The following is a 17992-nucleotide window of genomic DNA, read 5'->3' on the forward strand; positions in this document are numbered from 1 at the left end:
ATACTGCATACCATCTTCCATAGACATATACCAAGATAGGATATATAGAAATAAAGACAATCTTTCTAGGTTCCTAGTGTAAAAGTGACTGGTTAGTAGTAAAGCTCCTATCATTAGTTATTCATTAAGCTGAGATGACATTTTTGTCTGCTTTGGAAAAGACTGATTGCGACCTCCAAAATATCTGGTCCTGTCTGTGGTAATACAACTAGTACTGCTAGCAGCTTGCATTGCAGAGACCAGAACTTAATGAACACGCAAACAGGAGTCACTCTTTTACTACTAAAGATGGGTTACTCATAAACATGGAAATGCCATAAAAGCAGGGAGCGTGAAAAACCGGCTTGGCAGTCCCTCTTCCTGCTCTTAATCTGTGGACAGACAAATGCAGCCTTTATGAAAGATATAGCAATATTTCAAATCAAATAGAAACATGCAAATCTGGAAGGAATAGAATGACAAAAGAAGCTTCGGAAAGTTTGGAATTCAAAAATAAGCGTTTAACTATTATTTTGAGTTATGAAGTTCAATGTTCAATTATGGAGAAGGTTAAAAAAAGGACTACTTCACTGTAATCTAAGTGACTTGTAGCAGTATTAGTGTAATATTTATCTGTTTTGCCCTTTGCCTGCCTCTTACTTCTTCATCCCCATCCACATTCAGAAGACTTTTTCATTCTTTATTACCAGCAAGAGAGGCAAAATAAATGGGTATCTCATGAACTATTGTCATGTCATTGGCATGTCTTGTCATCACTAGGCAAAACTAACACCCACTTGGAAACATGACTATCTCCAGGACAGGGACGCCTGCAGTCACACAGTGGCACAAATGGTCTGCAGGGAAGTGTCTGTTTGTCAAGCTGCTTTCATTCCAATTGCTAAACAAATACTATTCAGCTGGGATTTGAGGGCCGAACATTTCTTATAGGCTGCATGTCAGTGAATGAAAAGGGGGGAAAAAACTGAGAAAGACATGAGTGATTCATTAAATACTGGAATATTTAAATGGGCTCTAAAATATTTCACCTGCAAGGGTTCTGAAATGTGCTAAGTAAAATACTAAGAGGTGAGAATATACTGTAGCACAGGTTAGCTCCATCCATGCAACACTCGGTTGTGATAAGGCTTCTATTTTTCCTGTTAAGAGACTCCATTCTCTTTAAAACATCAACAAGAAGAACCGAAAGGGAATTCCCTAAGGTCAGCTCTGAGGAAACATAAACCTCTAATTCAATAACTCCGCTACTGCACTGAAAAAGGCCTTATTATTGCAACATCCATATGGAGTCAATTGGACATTAATGACTAATCAATCCCTCCCCTTTCTATTCTACTTATAGTGTCACAAGCCATGTTTAGATTAGCCCATTTCCTGCTTAGGATCACTCAAGATGTCTTTTGTTCTTTCAGGGCTGGCCTGATGGAGGCAGCTTAAACAAACACACGACCCAAGTGGTGCAGGAGTTATAAACTGCCATATGTGAATGAACAAAGGGGCCATACTAAAGCCTTTTGTGGTATTTGTTAATGTTTTTCATCTGAGTTTAAAAAGACCTAATGACTTTGTGGTGAGCTGATGCATGTGGCTCGTGGCTTTGCAAAATGAAGGAAATTCTAGCCAGTTATATATCAGCATATATTTTCCGAAGTGCCTTGTTTTCAGTTTTGGTGGCAGTGAGTTTACTTTTTTAGTACATTTGTTTTACATATGCGAGCAAAATTCTTAATCTCAATTAAAACACAGCACCAGTTTTCACAGCGATCCTCACAACCTGCGGATACGTCTTTCCCCATTTGAAAGTCTAGAGCTAAAATTAATAGTGAAAAATCTTCTGTGTGTGAAATAAAATCAACTATTCTCAGCTCTATCAGTGGTAGCAGTTCACTCACCAGTGTTTAAAGCTGAATTGTTAGTTGGGTCATATTAAATACTGAAACAATATTTCTAAATAAGCTATTAGCACATCCATGCTCCACAGCCAGCCATGCCGAAATCTACATTATTTAAATGAATTAAAACTGCTAAATACAACTACTTTCTTGATGGCTTACACAAACAGTTTAGATTTCTTGACCACATTTTATGGCAAAATTAACCCTCATGGAAACTTAGCATGGAATACAGCTAAAACAATACAATAATCTTTTAAATTACATGGAATATTAACTGAATTAATTAGTGCTTAAGGCCTGACTTAAGCTCTCAGTGGCCTGCATAGTCCCACTTGTGCTGTAACATAAGAGCATGAGAAGTTATTCTGTGAAGGTCCATGAAACATCTAGATAGAAATTGGGATGAAGCAGCAGCTTTTACTATAAATTTGGGGAGGTATGTAAGTGTCATAAGATTTTCCAATCATGTGCCACTTGCAGACTTCAAGACCCTTCACAGATAATTAATTAAATGCTAACAACCCCACTCTGACATATATATTATTGATAGAAAAAATGTGAAACGTATTTAAGTTGAAGTTATTCAGCCTAAGTAATGACACCAGAAGTAAGGGATTGCCAGTCATCAGGTCTAACTACAATCAACATTCCCACAAACACTATTGTTGTTTCCCTTTGATATTTCATTTCATACTCAAATGAGGAAAGTAGAGGCCCACAGAAAGGAAAACCATGGACAAAACACCCCGACCCAAAAGAAATATTACTAATAATTATTGTTGGGTATCTGACAAGATCTATCAATACTGCAAATTGTTGTGGGGTTTTTTTCAGAAAAACTGTTGTTCTAACAGCTAAGCAATTATTGTTACTATATTAATCATATTCAAAGTCAAAACAATACAAAGAGGAATGAACTAATCTATTTAACATAAAAATGTTTCCATAAGAGTAACAGCTGTATTGCCAGTGGAGCTGTTACTCACATAATTTCAAATTTCTCCTGACATGATAGTGTCACCTAGAACATCCAGAAAGCATGATACTGATTTAAAACACAGGGATTAATTCTGCAGTCTTCAGTCATCCCTAACAGGTTGGGGTTTTTTTAATATCCTGCCTGAACAAGGGCCATAGGCCATGATCCATTCATATTTCAGTCAATACTTTGTTGGTTTTTTTTTTAAGATGGAGAAATGACAGACAGGAATTCACCACAGAGGAAAAAGGCAGCCTGACTTCATATTTGATGGATGCATTGTTCAAGGTGTGGCTGAACACCATTAATGAACAACTTTGCTTGCTCCTATGTAGCAAAACAATGAATTTTAAAACTTGAGTGCAATGTGGTTTATAAAAGGGAGCTATGTTTAACAACGGGAGTGAGGTTTACAAAATGACCTCCCTCAAAATATGTGATATTAATGAAATGCAGAATAGTTTGCAAAAGGTTTTAATGTGTGTTGGAATCAGTGCTTTAGTGGCCAATTTCCTGCATTCAATCTGCAATTTAATTTGTCACCTTCTAGCATATGCAACATCATTCTTTGTATCAATATAACTAATTCCCTCCATCCAGTGTTTGCTGTTCTCACTTGTCATATCATATCAGTAATTAGATGGCAAGGACTTAGGGCTAGGATACGCATATGCCATTTCTTCTTGCCTTTCACATGGGGTGCTGATATTATAATAATTAATAATATAATTAGTAAATAATATATCATGAAGAGAGAGAAGCAAAAGCAGCATGATAACAGGAGCTGTAAGCTAACAAGTAATAATAAATGTTAGGAAAAACTCAAGGCTAATTTTTCAAATATGCTGCACGTGTGCATTTGGGATTTGTGAGTAAAGCCAGGAAGGTATTTTTACAAACGGGGCAATGGCATGTCCAGATATGTTGCCATGTTTACCTGGTTTGAATTAAAAATGGGGGATTTGCCATGAAACAGGCGCTTACGTGAAAATTTACAAATTATTCTTTTCTGAAATACTGTACTTCCTGTGAAACTGCCCCTGCCAAATTGAAAACATAATAATTTAATATTTGTGAAGCTGTGAAGATACTGTAACACCCACCCCACATACATTTTGGACCACTGATTCTGTAAAATTAAATCAAAGTAGAAATTAAGGAAATATTGTCCCCTTGCTACTAACTTCTGCACTAAACGCTTGCTTAGGTACTTGGCATATCTACATGGAAGAAAGGCAGGTGCTCTTAAACACTTTTCCATTGCCGAGATACTGAGGTTCCTGAAGGAGAAAACGGTGTGCAGTATAAACTTAGAGAAATGGACAGTTGTACAAAGAGGACTTGTCTGAATCTGTATCAATTGCTCATGCTTAGCCAGAATATATGACGTTCTTTCCTTAATGTATTCATATTTCTGCTCCACTCCCTGTGCTCGAGGAGGTAAGGAAGAATGGGCAAGATTCCTCCTCCATGCGGTATAATATAATGGTCCTTTCTCCGTCAACTGAAAATTCAGTTGTGCCTGGAAATTTTATGCTATTTTAGGCAGCTTCAAGCTCCTTTTGCGATATTGGAGCAATGCAAAGACATGTGCAGAGCAAAGAATCAGGACCATGGGGTGTTTCACACCTGTGGTGGCTGTACATGAGTGTGAAAAAATGTTTTAAACCACTGAACTACTATATTTCATTTTTCACTCACTCCACCTAAAAATAGCTAAGCAAACTGGCTGATGCTTTCAGCATTTGTGACAATAATTTTCTCATGGGCAAAGATTTTCTGTGTAGAACTGCAGCCCACAGTTACTTTTTACAGCCTTGTTCTAAATTCCTGAAAATAATGTTTTACTATATAATGGAAATTGTGACAAGCTCTTAACCATAACTGTGCTAATAGGCACCCGTATGTAAAACTCAGGGCATTGTAACAGTGGTTGGTTGTACAACATCAGAAATTCTAACTAGAATTTTTTTAAATAAAGGTGGTATTCTATAAGAATCAATTACTGTAGCATGGAAACAGCAAACGAGAAAGCCTCATATTTAGCAATAGGAAAAAAATACCTAAGAGTTGAAAATCAAAAGGTGACACTTGTGGAGGACATCCCGATTTATTATTCTGAAAGTGAGAAGCATACTATATGTTAAATATTAGTGTCTTGAGAGGAATAAGTTTCAATGCCATGGGAAGATCAGTCCACACACCCCCAGCTCAGATTTTTCGGTACTCAAAGTGGGAGTTCCCCCTGTAAAATGTTATGCGGATGCTGGCAACAATGAGATTCATGAAGTGGTTGCCATCAGAAAAGTGATGGGATGGGTCTTAAAGACAGAACATCTTATTCCTATCCCATTTGCAGGCATTGAGTGACTCCAGGGCTGAGGCGCTGAATCTCATCCACCGCAACTGAAATACTGTGCCTAAGTACTTTATCGCAGATTCCTGATCTGTTATGAGTTATTCTGAAAAATTTAAGCGCATCACTCAACTATCAGGCACAATCAAATAGATTCATGGGTGTTAAAAATGGCAATCACAATTAATGAAGGCCCCCTTTTAGCATCTTGTCTAATTAACCAAGATAATAAGTTATTTTATCTTTAAATAATAAAGATACACTTACGGGATTTTTTTAATCAAAGACCTATAACAAGAATTCAGGAGAATAAAAATTCCAGTACTTGAGCTTACTGCATTCTCTCTGGAAACACTTCTTTGTTTTCAGACAGCTTTCACTGTTTTCTGATTTTCATCTTTCCCCTCTCAACTGCCATAGCAACTATTACAAATATTTATGTGCGACAAACACTGGCGTGGAGAGGCATTCTTTCCTCCAGTATTTACGAAGTACTGTCACAAAAGTAGGTGATGCTTTGTCATGCATGTACTACCTGCTGTTCACACCTCTGCATAGGAGGGTGGTAAACAAGTTACCTCACAGGTCTGGATTGTGTTGGCAGCCTGCCAAGATTGATCTGCCTGCAAATATATGGCTCCCTTTCGCCTACCTCTTCAGCCGCTCAAAGTCAACCTTTTTTGGAATTAAGAAGGAACTGTGTCACGCGTTTGTATAAGCAATGATTTACTATTGGGCATATGTGAGAATGTTGAGGCTTTGAGTGTGCGGTAGAAGTGCTCTTTTAGGAAAGCATTGATCTGGTTTTTACTTAATAGATTTGCAAAACCCAGGCACTTGTCATGATGTCTGCTTTATCACCAGGGAGGGAGAATATGAAGCTTTGACAGATGGACAGAAATTTGGAGCTGGACAAGGTGGCAGTTTCTCCTCACCCTTAGATACCAGCCTTGTGCTCTCTTTGTACCTGCTTTTTCTCATGTTTCTCCCCACACGGCCAAGAAACTACCTTCTACGTTGCAAAGACTCCTTGTCTTTCCCCAGTTAGCTCATCCCTCTCCTCCATATGATTCCACATTCACTGCTGCTGCTGCCATTGCAACCACTCATTGGTCACCGTGTTCTGGCAATTGGTTGAATCTGTGATGATGCCTAAGAATTTCTTTCTTTCTCTGCCATTCAATTTCCCTTGCTTTTGGGCAGGTAGAATCTCTCATTGTACTACAACATGCCTTGCAATGTAGCTAGCCCAAGTCAAATATGACTGGGAAGTGCTAATTTTATGGACATAAAAAGCCAGACTGCTGTTAACTGCTGCAAATATTGAGCAATTAATTTACTTTGTATGTTGGTCAGCAAATCCACCATGTGAGATGCTGCAGAACTGGGTTCTTAAGCTTACTGCTTAAGAGAAATATGTTCTTTTAAAAGCAAAGGTGAGCTTGTGCTCCTCCAAGCTTGGGTTCAGGTGCAAAATCAGGTTCAGACCAAAACCAGTGTGTATCTGAACTGGAATTAATAAGATCAATCTAGGGATTACTACTGGAACCAGCCTATTACCAATGGTTATGCAGCTGGCAGTCCCCAACTGGCTTGCATTCAACCTACTTGGAGCATGGTCAAAGATACCATGATCAAACAGATAAGGCTTAAAGCTATATAATCTCAAACAGTGACTTGGTATATAGAAAAACACAATCTTTAAACCAAGGAACTTACAAATTAGAGACAGCAGGCAGTGAAAGGGAGCACACAGGCACTAAGTAGGACACAGGCACTAAGTCAATTAATTTAAGAAGATGGGCTGGTACCAATCCCATGCCAAGGACTCCAAGATAACTCTTCATGACTGACTCAACATCTAGGTTTCACAGCAAAGGTCATCCTTTGGGAGACTTTGAAAAGTAATTGTCTAATACAAGGATAAAGTAAATACATAGATACAGATAAAGTGGACAGACAGATCCCACCACATTATTTAAAATTGTTTTTAAATAATTTAAATTTTAAATAATCTAAACTAGCAGGCATGTACCTATCCTCAGAACTATGGTCCATGCTTAACACACACTGGTAGATTAGTATCAAAGGAAGAAGCAGCAAGTGCTAAACACAAAGTGTACAGAATCAAGAAAACTACCACATGAGAAACACAACAAATGAAAACATCAAAACAGGACTCAGAAGAAAAGGTCTTTGTGTATGTTGTCCCAAATGGCAAACTGTGAGGCCAAATATTTTACTCACAAGCCCCTGATTCTAATATATTAACGTGTATGAACATGGAACTAAATGTTAAGTACTAATACGGCATTTTCATCTGTTTCCATTTGCTTTACTAAAATGAATTTAGCTTCACAATGCATCTGATTTTTCACTTGGGAAAACAGGACACAGAGAAGTTATTTCTCTTTTACAGAATCACACAGTGAGGCAGTGGCAAAACAATAACATTCAGATGTTTTTGCCCTGACCCCAGGATCCAGTCAAGAAAACTGTATTTTAACAGATCCAGTTCTTTAGCAGGAATGAAGATCAGGTCTTGATGGAATTTGAATCCCTGACTATGACTGCTGAAGGAAACCACAGTGCAACCTGAACTAAGGTAAAATCAGTAACTGTCAATGGGAATGTTAGGTCTATTCTGCAGATTTCTATCTACTACAAAACAAAATCTTAACATACTTCCTACAAATTTCCAAAGCATTTGACCACAACCACAAAACCAGAAGGATCTATAAACATAGAGCACATTATACAAGCACAAGATCCATAAACATAGAGCATATTATACGATTCAAAAGAAGCAGCACTATCACCAAAAGTGAGCATCTGTGAAAGGAATATCTTTTTTAGAACTTGAACCAAAAAACCATATTCAGATCATCCAATAATCTCAGATAACTTAGAACTAAATACTTTAGGTTCCCCCACCTGGACTTTAAATAGGGCTCACCTATGGCTCCTGACTATATTCTACACACTCTGGTCAGTTGAGGTATGTCAGTCATGTTCAAAAAGGGGTTTTAGCTATAGCTAAATTCAAAGCTGTCTGGTGTGTCCATGCTAGTTAGCTGTATTTCAGTACTGACAATCTCAACTGTTCAAAATTATGAAGCCGCCTACAGAAAGAATGTTTCCTTTAAAATGATGAGGTTTGGAGAAAAAAAAAATCCTTGTTTAGTTCTATAATTGGCTGTTGTTTATAATTTTGCATACCAGTCACCAAACATTTATAAGGCTCTCCAATCATGTTTTTGAATTTTGCTAGCTGGAAATGTATCATATATTTCAACATGACAACTGGGATTTCCAGGTAATGATATAAGTCTAATAGCTGTGGATTATTCATCAATGGTGTCACAGTCAGTGGCAATGTTTTTGAATATAGTCTGAGCATTATTTTTAATATAGTTAGCCCAGTCCTGCTGGTGGCTAAGGAAGTAATAGAGATGTTGGTTTATGTCATATTTAATATAAAACTCTTGTTGATGATTTTCAGGCCTTCATTCAGATGACAGTTAGGTCATTATGAGTAACACAAGCTTTGAATACAACTTCATATGTAAGGTCATCTCTGAAAGTACACCTAGTTACCATTAATCTTAAAAGTATCCTTTCATATTTGTCTTATAATTGCATAGAGCTAAATTTAAACAATTTTAAGACTCGTCTTATAATTCATGATTAAAAAAAAAATATATGTAACTTCAGCTTCTGATCAATGACCCAGTACTGCAAGCACTCCTGAAATTAAAGGAAAACATGACTCTGATCCTGTCAAACTCAGATCACTGCCATATGTTATAGAAAAGATATAAGGAGTAGAGCGAAATCATTGCTAGATACTATTACAAAGGCATTCCATAAAACACAGAAGTCTGCTGATATTTCTTATAACAAATTACTTGAACCTTAAAAGCTGTGTCAGAGCTATGGGAACCAGGAGCACTTCCCAGATTTGGTCTATCTCAGCTGCCTGCTGGGATGAGACAGACATGTACCATGTCTCTGCACACCTTATTTTCCTTTGGAAATGCAGGTGTGCAGGTAGGCAGAGAGTGGAACTGCACTTCCATAGTCCCCTTGGTCTTGATCAGTTGGGAGATCAGGATGCAGCCCAAACTGCACTTCCCCCAGTTTATGGCTAGCAGTGGGACTAAATTTGGAGTCCTTGGTTCAGGAACAAATCTGTTACACCATATTTTAAAAAATATTAAAAGTAAGTAACAATGACAAAACAGAAAGGAAGGTGTGAAACAAAGTAAGTCTTCAAAGAATATGACTATGGCTATTAGGAACCTTTGACATTCAGTTGAGATTGTGACCTTGGCAACACACTAAAATGCAACAAGGCTCTTTTCTTAGAGGAGGCCAAAGAGCAACGAAGCTGGTGAAGGGTCTAGAGCACAAGTCCTATGAGGAGCGGCTGAGGGAACTGGGGTTGTTTAGCGTGGAGGAAGGGAGGCTGAGGGGAGACCTTATGGCTCTCTACAACTGCCTGAAAGGAGGTTGTAGAGAGGTGGGGGTTGGTCTCTTCTCCCAGGTAACAAGTGATAGGGCGAGAGGAAATGGCCTCAAGTTGCGCCAGGGGAGGTTTAGACTGGATATTAGGAAATTTTACTTCACCAGAAGGGTTATCAAGCATTGGAACAGGCTGCCCAGGGAAGTGGTTGAGTCACCATCCCTGGAGGTATTTAAAAGATGTGTAGGTGTGGCACCTAGGGACATGGTTTAGTGGTGGACTTGGCAGTGTTAGATTAACAGTTGGACTCGATGATCTTAAGGGTCTTTTGCAACTTAAATGATTCCACGATCCTATGATTCTAAAGAATAAGTTGTCAAGTTTCTTAGTAACCCAGTGCTCAAACAGACACCTATGGAAGCACAAAATAATAGCAACACATATGAAAAACTTTGTGACATGGCAAACCTAGAAAGATCTGTAATAGTTTCATGACAATTAGTAGCATTAATATTCTTGAAGATGAACAGAGTCTGTAGCATGGTACAGTACATCAGAGGCTACAGTTTAACTGCTGATATTTCAGCAGCATTATTTTCAATGGAATTCCACTCTAAATGGTGCCACACTAGAAATGTCATCCCTTAGCTAGCTTGCCAAAGATAAGGGGCAAAACTTGGGTGATATTTTGAAGGTCTTTTTTTTGTATCCAGCTGACATCTAAATTCACCTTGTCTACAACTAGAAGGACAAATAAGCAGCTCAGTTTTGAACTCCCACCAACGTTTTTTTTCAGATCAGCAGAGGTATTCGTCCAGCACCTCATTTCCAGAGACATCTCTTGGCTGCTAAACAAAGTCTGGAAATCTCAATCCATTCATGAACTCAGATTTCCCATGTGGCAACACACCATGCCTCAAACTGCCCCACTAGCTCTAGAAAGATGTGTACACTGTCCTTAAACTGGCACACATGACTGTAGCTTGGGTTACATATGTCAAATCTTCATTCTGCACTATCTGGTAACAGCGGGGGCTGTCAGTACCACAAGGGGTATCAAGATACTAAATTAAGGACACTAGAAAGAGAAAGGATGAATTGAAGGAAATGAGCTAAACCAAGAAAGTCATCAGACACTTGATGTCATATGAACCAGTAACTGTGTATCTGTAAGTATTCTGTTGCAAATTTTCATCCCAACTGAGGAAAAAAATATCCTCCAACATGTTGAAATATGAGAAGTTGCCACAGGATGGAAATTCTTTTACAAAGCAGTTTATAAATAACTGATTAGTCAACAAGTACTTTTGAAAGTCCATGTATCTCCTAAGTCCTTTTTTCTAGAAAAAAAAAATAATTGCAAAACACCTGTCTGAATGTTATTTTTTACCTACATTCTGTTCATTATTTTTCTGTTTAAAGACAATACAACAGTGGCCAATCACATCCAATAAAGGATTAATAAATAAAGCTCATAAATAATAACTCCCTAAAAATGTAAATCTGGAAATTACTGGTTTTGTAAGTAACTATAAATATATATATATATATATATATATATGGAAAGTCTGAAATGTCTCATTAAGGTGCTGGTGAGCCTCCTTCTGAATATTATTTGTAATAAAAGGCTGATGAGCTTCAGTCATCATCTTATCTTACTGTTATGGAGACCTGAAATCTAGACTATGTCAAAATACTTAAAAAAAAAAATCTTAAGCAAAAAACATATCAGCATGTGCTCCTGGTGCATGTGTCAGTTAATATCTAATCTAAGCTAATCATGATGTTAAGCCAATAAGTAGAAATATTTTGCTGAATTAAATTTGAGCGTTAACCATTCCTCTGTATGGATGAGTCAATACAGGAACATCTTAGAAGTGAACTTGCAGCTTCTCCATTGTATACAAGTCCTTGCCCAAAATACTTTTAAATTCAGCTTTATCTGTTTGCCTAGAAACTGATTAAAGATAATGTATATCAGTTGGCAAGCAAGGAGAATCAGGGCTCTAAGATGTTTTATCACAGGCATATAGTGTACTACCTATACAGTAAAGAAAAGATAACATTTACATGTGCTGCTGTTGTCAGACTTCAAAATGAAGGGACAATTCGTGAGACCATACCTGGACCATTTATTTCTGGGTCAAAGAGAGACAGAACAGAATATGTGCTCACAGGAATATTTCTCTGTACAGAAAATATTCATGCCTTTTTATCAGAAAAATTCTGTCACAGTATTTCAAGAATTGTTTGAAAATAACCCTATTTGTCAACAGTCACAGGTTTATTGGTCCTATTCTTTTGATCCAAAAAAAACCCCAAACTGTGAACCTGTCAGATGTTTGGATAGTAATGGAAAAATTTAGAGATGTTTTAACCTTTTCTCAAGAACAGTGCCATAACTAGAACTTGTCAGGTTAAAAAAAGAGCAAAATGATTCTCAAACAGAAGTAAATTGAGGGGGCAAAATGTTGCATAATAGTCTATCTGAATAGTACATTAATCTTACTACAGTGACTGGTAGGGTTCCTATCTATCTACATGTTCTCTTCTAATGCATCATACGGTAGAGAAGATACCAGTGGCATCCAGTTCCAGAGCATGCATGGTAACCCTGCTAGAGACTAAACTTGGTCTTGATAAGCACTGATTTCCACCTGTGGCTTGACACTGTATGCCTGATCTATAGAACTCTCACTGAAATGAGCGCAAATGCACTGGAGGTTTATATCAAGAAAAAGACATTTTCATATAGACAATGTGAAATATTTTTCCATTATCATTTGACAGCTGCCTGTCAATAAAGTTGTGCTTGCTATATCTTGAATAGTTTGTGAGTGCACTGATGGGTAGACTTCTTAAAGAGCTCTAACTTTCTTCAAAGCTGCAAAATCCTTAAAAATTGGTGAAAATGTATATATGTACATACTGCCTTGCTGAAATAAATTTTCTCGAGAAATTTATTTTTAATAAATTGTCTCATTTCCTACACCTTTATTAATAGTATAAAATGTAAACACTTAACTGACAGCTACCGGGGGAAAAAAATAGTTGCATTGCAGAAGGGCTTAGAGGGCTATACAGTCCTTTTCATGTAGCCCCCCTTTACTATGGACTTACTACAATCTCACAAAAACACACAGAAATCATTCAAGTGTTACCCTGGGTTGTAAGCTAGACAATACTTATAACACTGGCAGCATTTCAGCCATACCATTCTGTGATGCAGTGTTCAATAACCCATAGTCAAAATTGCAACTCACCTTCTGCATCTTCTGGCCTTGTAAGATCGATGACACCAGGGCCCAGTTTTCCATCTTCATTGGGTTTCCCTGTTAACTGTGGGCCTAAATTTTCAAACCTTGTTCTTTCCTGGAAAAGAACAGAAGTAGTCTTGATGCTCCATATAGGTTAGTTCTCATTATATGCCTGTGCATATGTGTATGCACTGATACATGCCTTATTTTTTAAATCTGAACAAATAATGAGTGCATGTAATTAGAATTTTAACTCGGGGACAATTTTTTACAGATTCTGAATGTTTGCATTTATGAAAATCAGTTTTAAATGTGAAACATATACAGAAACTTTGAGATTATTTTGATCTGCACTGCCATAATGCATAAATGATTGTACATGCAAATACAAAACAGTCTTGGCAGCAAACAGTGCTGATCAATGCTGCTCACTTTGCCTTTCCACTTATTTTCTAAGTTAAACTGGAAAAGACAATCAACATTTGGGAGACATGAAAATTCAGAAGTTGAAAGAAGAGTTTGTATTAAAATATACTGCTAATTTAATGGAAAAAGCACTTTTCCCCCACTATGAGATTCAAGTTTGCATTCATACCCCTGAGAAAACACAAGTCTGAATTTTATGCAAGAGGTTTTCAAAGACAAGTATTTGAAAGAAGGAATAATAGATGACAGAACTGATATTATTATTTTGTCTAGGAATTTAAATTGTACCTCAGTGGAAAGGGAACCTAAGGAGATTAAAAAAAAATGGACAAAGAATGCACGCTCCTAGAAAAACAGAAAGCTTTTGAGAGCTGGAGACCTCCATAGGAAACCTGGAATTAGAAAATGGAAACTGAAAGGTATTTTATGTGTTAACCCAGTTCTTCAATCAACTGCTGGACGAGGGCACTATAAATGACAGTGTAATATTGTCTCACAATAGTACTCTCTGTAGTACTGTGTATCAGTAGCAAAGCGTTCAGTGGTTATCATTAATTTAGTGTTCTCATTTGAAGGAACATAGCATGTTTTCCCTCTTGCCTTGTTGTTACCTCTTCAGACTAAACTTGGCATTAAACTTGGCATTATGTTGTACTTGTGAATGAATGAAACCTTGTTGTTCATTACTATGAAACAATATTAAATGTCATGTCATCTTGAATTTACAGACATGAAATACCAGCTTTCAGCTCTACGAACAGTTTCTCCATGTTATACTTAATGCATTATGCAGAAGTAGAGTGCTGATTGCTGTTCAGTCTATTGTTCAATGACCTAGTTCTGTGCTGTGCATACTAGACATAAGAAGAAAACATCAGGAGTTTCTCTCCTGCAAGATGGTTAGGAACTTGGAAATGTTCGTAAGGACAAAACATACTTGATGGCCTTGACTCCTCATTTGCTCCACCTCCAAATGCTTCTGCTTTCCAATGTGTTTTTTTTTCTATTATCATTATCTTTCAGTAATAAAACACCACCAGGCCAACAACTGAGGAATTCTTTTGATTCCTCATTCTTTTGATTCCTTCAGCCATGGATTTTTTAAATTATTTTCTGTTTAATTTGCAGAGGAAGACAAGAAAGCAGAACCTGACACTGGATTTGCCACAACATGCAGCTGAGGCATTTCAGTTACTAACTGCATTTCTAAAAGTTCCTCAGAATCTTCCAGTTGTCGAACAAAATAACTCTGCATTTTGTATTTGGTTAACTTCTTAACTTATTTTCTTCAGTAAAATCTGTGGTTGATGAAGGAGCTTACATATACAAAGGAACTCATGAGAAAAGAAAGAGTTACAAATGAAATGTGACTGCAGAAAGGCACTGCAATACTAGAGGCCCAATATTTTACTGAAAGATGTTGTGCGATGTAACAATACACCTGAATCATCAGGATGGGATCTGTTTTGCTGGTAGACAGAATAAAAAATAAGTTTGTCAAGGATTCTGCGTTCCATTGCAAAGGGCTGATTTGCAGCTGAGATAAAAACAAAGATCAGTACTAAGAAAACAGCTTTTGGCACATATATTGTCTCTTCCAAAATATTTGTGCTAAAAGCTTTTTCTTAAGTATGTTAATACAGCACCTGCAGTATTCTTGGAAGAACAGCCTTTAAGTGTGTTTCAGAAGAAGGAGAAATACCTTTCTGCTATAAAAATCAACAGACCCTGCTACATATCAATATGCACATTTGAAATATCTTTCTAGTCGTTCATTCTCTTTGATTTTACCAGAAAATATTCTGTTAAAAAAAAGAAGAAAAAAAGAAAGTTTCTGAAAGAATATCAATATTTTGACATGGAAGGAGAAAAGGGAAAATTACATGATAAGGTTCAGGAACAGTAAAATGAAAGCACTTATACCATAAAAATACCTGCTCTTGTCAAACAAAGGAGATGTACTTATAGTTATTTCATAACCCCCTCCTTCTAAGTCATAAAAAGCTGTAACAAAGCTAGCTATGTTTAAGTCTTTGAAATGCCTTTTAAAGTCATTCCTTTGCTTGCTTTTTTACGGAAAATAATCTTCATAGTGATCATAAAAAAAAATTCAATATTTGCATTGGGTTTAGACAAATTCAGAGAACTGTAAAAAATTGAAAAATGTTCCTCAATACTAACAATGTTTTTATCTAGTAGATGCCTTTACGATTCCATGAAATACAACAAATTTATATGAAATTTATTATTAGAGAGGAAACTTGTCCCACTAGGCTCCAATCCTTTTTTATGGAATTTGTCTTTGCTCCTGTCTTGAATTCATCCTAAAGATAATAGTTACTTGCATTAAAAATCCTTTAAAACTATACCTTTTTCCTAGTATGAGCAAGGAGCGAGAGGAAGATTGATTCTGTACATAATGTTGAACAAAATAACATATGAACAAAAAATGACATACTTTCATTAAAAGCAAATGGCTATGCATATGTATTGGGTCTGGCTGAGATGGAGTTATTTTTCCCTGGAGCAGCCCTCATAGCGCTGTGCTTTGTACTGGTAGTATTGGTAGCTAGAAAGGTGTTGGTAATACACCGGCCTTTTGGCTAATGCTGAGCAGTGCTCCCACAGCATCAAGGCTGTCTCTCCAACATTCCCCTCTCACCAGTGGGCTGGGGATGGGCAAGATCTTGGGAGGGGACATAGCCAGGACAGCTGACCCAAACTGACCAAAGGGATATTCCATACCATATGACGTCTGCTCAGCCATAAAAGCTAAGAGAAAGGCGGGGGGGGTGGTGTTCGTTATTACGACATTTGTCTTCCGGAGCAACCTCTACGCATACTGAAGCCCTACTTCCACTGGACATTGCCTGCTGATGGGAAGTAGAGAATAAATCCTTTGTTTTCCTGTGTTTCCGCACGTGGCCTTTGCTTTTGCTTTTATTAAACTGCCTTTATCTTAACCCACGGGTTTTTTTCCATCTTATTTTCTCCCCCCCTCCCTGTCCTGCTGAGGAGGGGAGTGATAGAGCAGCTTGGTGGGCCCCTGGCATCCAGCCAGGTCAACCCACCACAACATGGCTGCACTAACAAATATGCTACCTACACGTGCATTATATTTGCACACATGTGCATGGACTACTGGATATATTGCTACCTCCCTCACCTACATTAATAGAAAATGTTTGTGAGTTTGTAATAAAGTGCACTGCTAGGGACAGTGCAGCTGTTGTGTTTCCTGTGAAAAAGCATTTTGGACCTCTATTTTGAACTGATATTTTGTACTGGCTATGGAGTTTATACTGTATAGTCACATTAAGTTTTCCCATTTAAATTTCAGAAAAAGGGTTTAGGACTTGACACTGACAGCTCTTTCTCATGACTAGATCAACACAGTCAATTGGAGTTGTTTGCACAAGAAAACTGAAAGCTCTACCCAGCACAGTGCTTCTTTATGTGTTGAACACACAGTAAAAATAATCACTTCTTTAAAATGAGAAAAAGAAGAGAAAAAAGATTCTTCTTAGCAGCCAAATCTTAATTTTCCATTCTGTGATATGATTAGGCACTTATTTATGCGTTGTCAGTCACAAACATGCAGAAAACGTAAAAGTTATTGAAAAAATTAAAGTCTGCTCAACTGTCTTGCAGGACTGTTGGTTCTCTAAGTGCTTTGAAATTATGATGTATGAGGTAGATGTTGCATATTAAATAAAGATATTTAAATTATAAAGCCCCCGTTAGTGAGAGCTGATGAATGTTAAATGTTATGAGCCACAAGGCTGTGGCATCCATCATATTCACATATTATCACAGTCAGTGATGGAGCAGCCCCAGTGATGACAGATAGACTGCTAGGTAGTTATCCCTTATTTCCAGAGTCACCAAGCAAGCCTTTCAACCCCTTTGGCATTATTTTTAGCTTTGCATTAAATTAGCAACTTTTCCGTCACGTTCTGGCAGAAAGTATCAATTCTTCTTCACGTGTGGAACGTAAAAGAATGATTTAGTGAAGCAAGGACTAAAGGAAAAGGAAGCAGTAGCCCCTACCTCTGAAAAGGCTGCAAACTTCAAATGACTAGAAACAAATATAAAATTGCGATCTTGTGAAAGAACAGCAATGAAACAGTAAGCACACAATAATGGCTTTTCTCTGCACTTAGATAAAAGCTGAATTTTTGATGTGCACAGTATATTTTCATAAAATTTTATATACTATGTTTTATACACTTATTGGCTATTCCATAATAATGTGTGTGCTAACAGTAAAATTGCTCTTAAATTTATGTGTGTTATTTATACGTTCCCACGTAACAATGCTTTTTGTTGTAAAAAATATTCTGTTTATTAATGTAACTTTACAACCACTGCATCCAAGATCCGTGGTAAATTAATGACATTTTTATTATTTTATAGTGTCATTAAATTTTTACTGATCACTCCATCAAACAGAAGCAATAAAGGCCATAATGCAAACTGGGACACTTAGATCAGGGGAGCAGGAAGGCATTCCATATAGTCTGAAGTAAACGGCTTGCTATAAATGATATTTATACCATCTTTAAGGATGTGAGAATACTTGGACAAGTTTGGCAAAACTGTTTCTGTAGTACC

General features: G+C 37.2%; 1 protein-coding gene across 10 annotated transcripts in view; it reads right to left on the reverse strand.

The window, feature by feature from the left end:
- Positions 1-17992, reverse strand: part of SOX6 (SRY-box transcription factor 6) — a 379444-nt gene that overhangs the window by 22113 nt on the left and 339339 nt on the right. For all 10 annotated transcript variants that reach the window (XM_075502220.1, XM_075502218.1, XM_075502219.1 and 7 more), the window contains one exon: positions 12959-13067. In XM_075502220.1, coding sequence (XP_075358335.1) covers positions 12959-13067 — 109 coding nt within the window. The remainder of the gene's footprint in view (positions 1-12958; positions 13068-17992) is intronic.

This window comes from Mycteria americana, chromosome 5 (assembly GCF_035582795.1).
Source record: "Mycteria americana isolate JAX WOST 10 ecotype Jacksonville Zoo and Gardens chromosome 5, USCA_MyAme_1.0, whole genome shotgun sequence".
NCBI lineage: Eukaryota > Metazoa > Chordata > Aves > Ciconiiformes > Ciconiidae > Mycteria > Mycteria americana.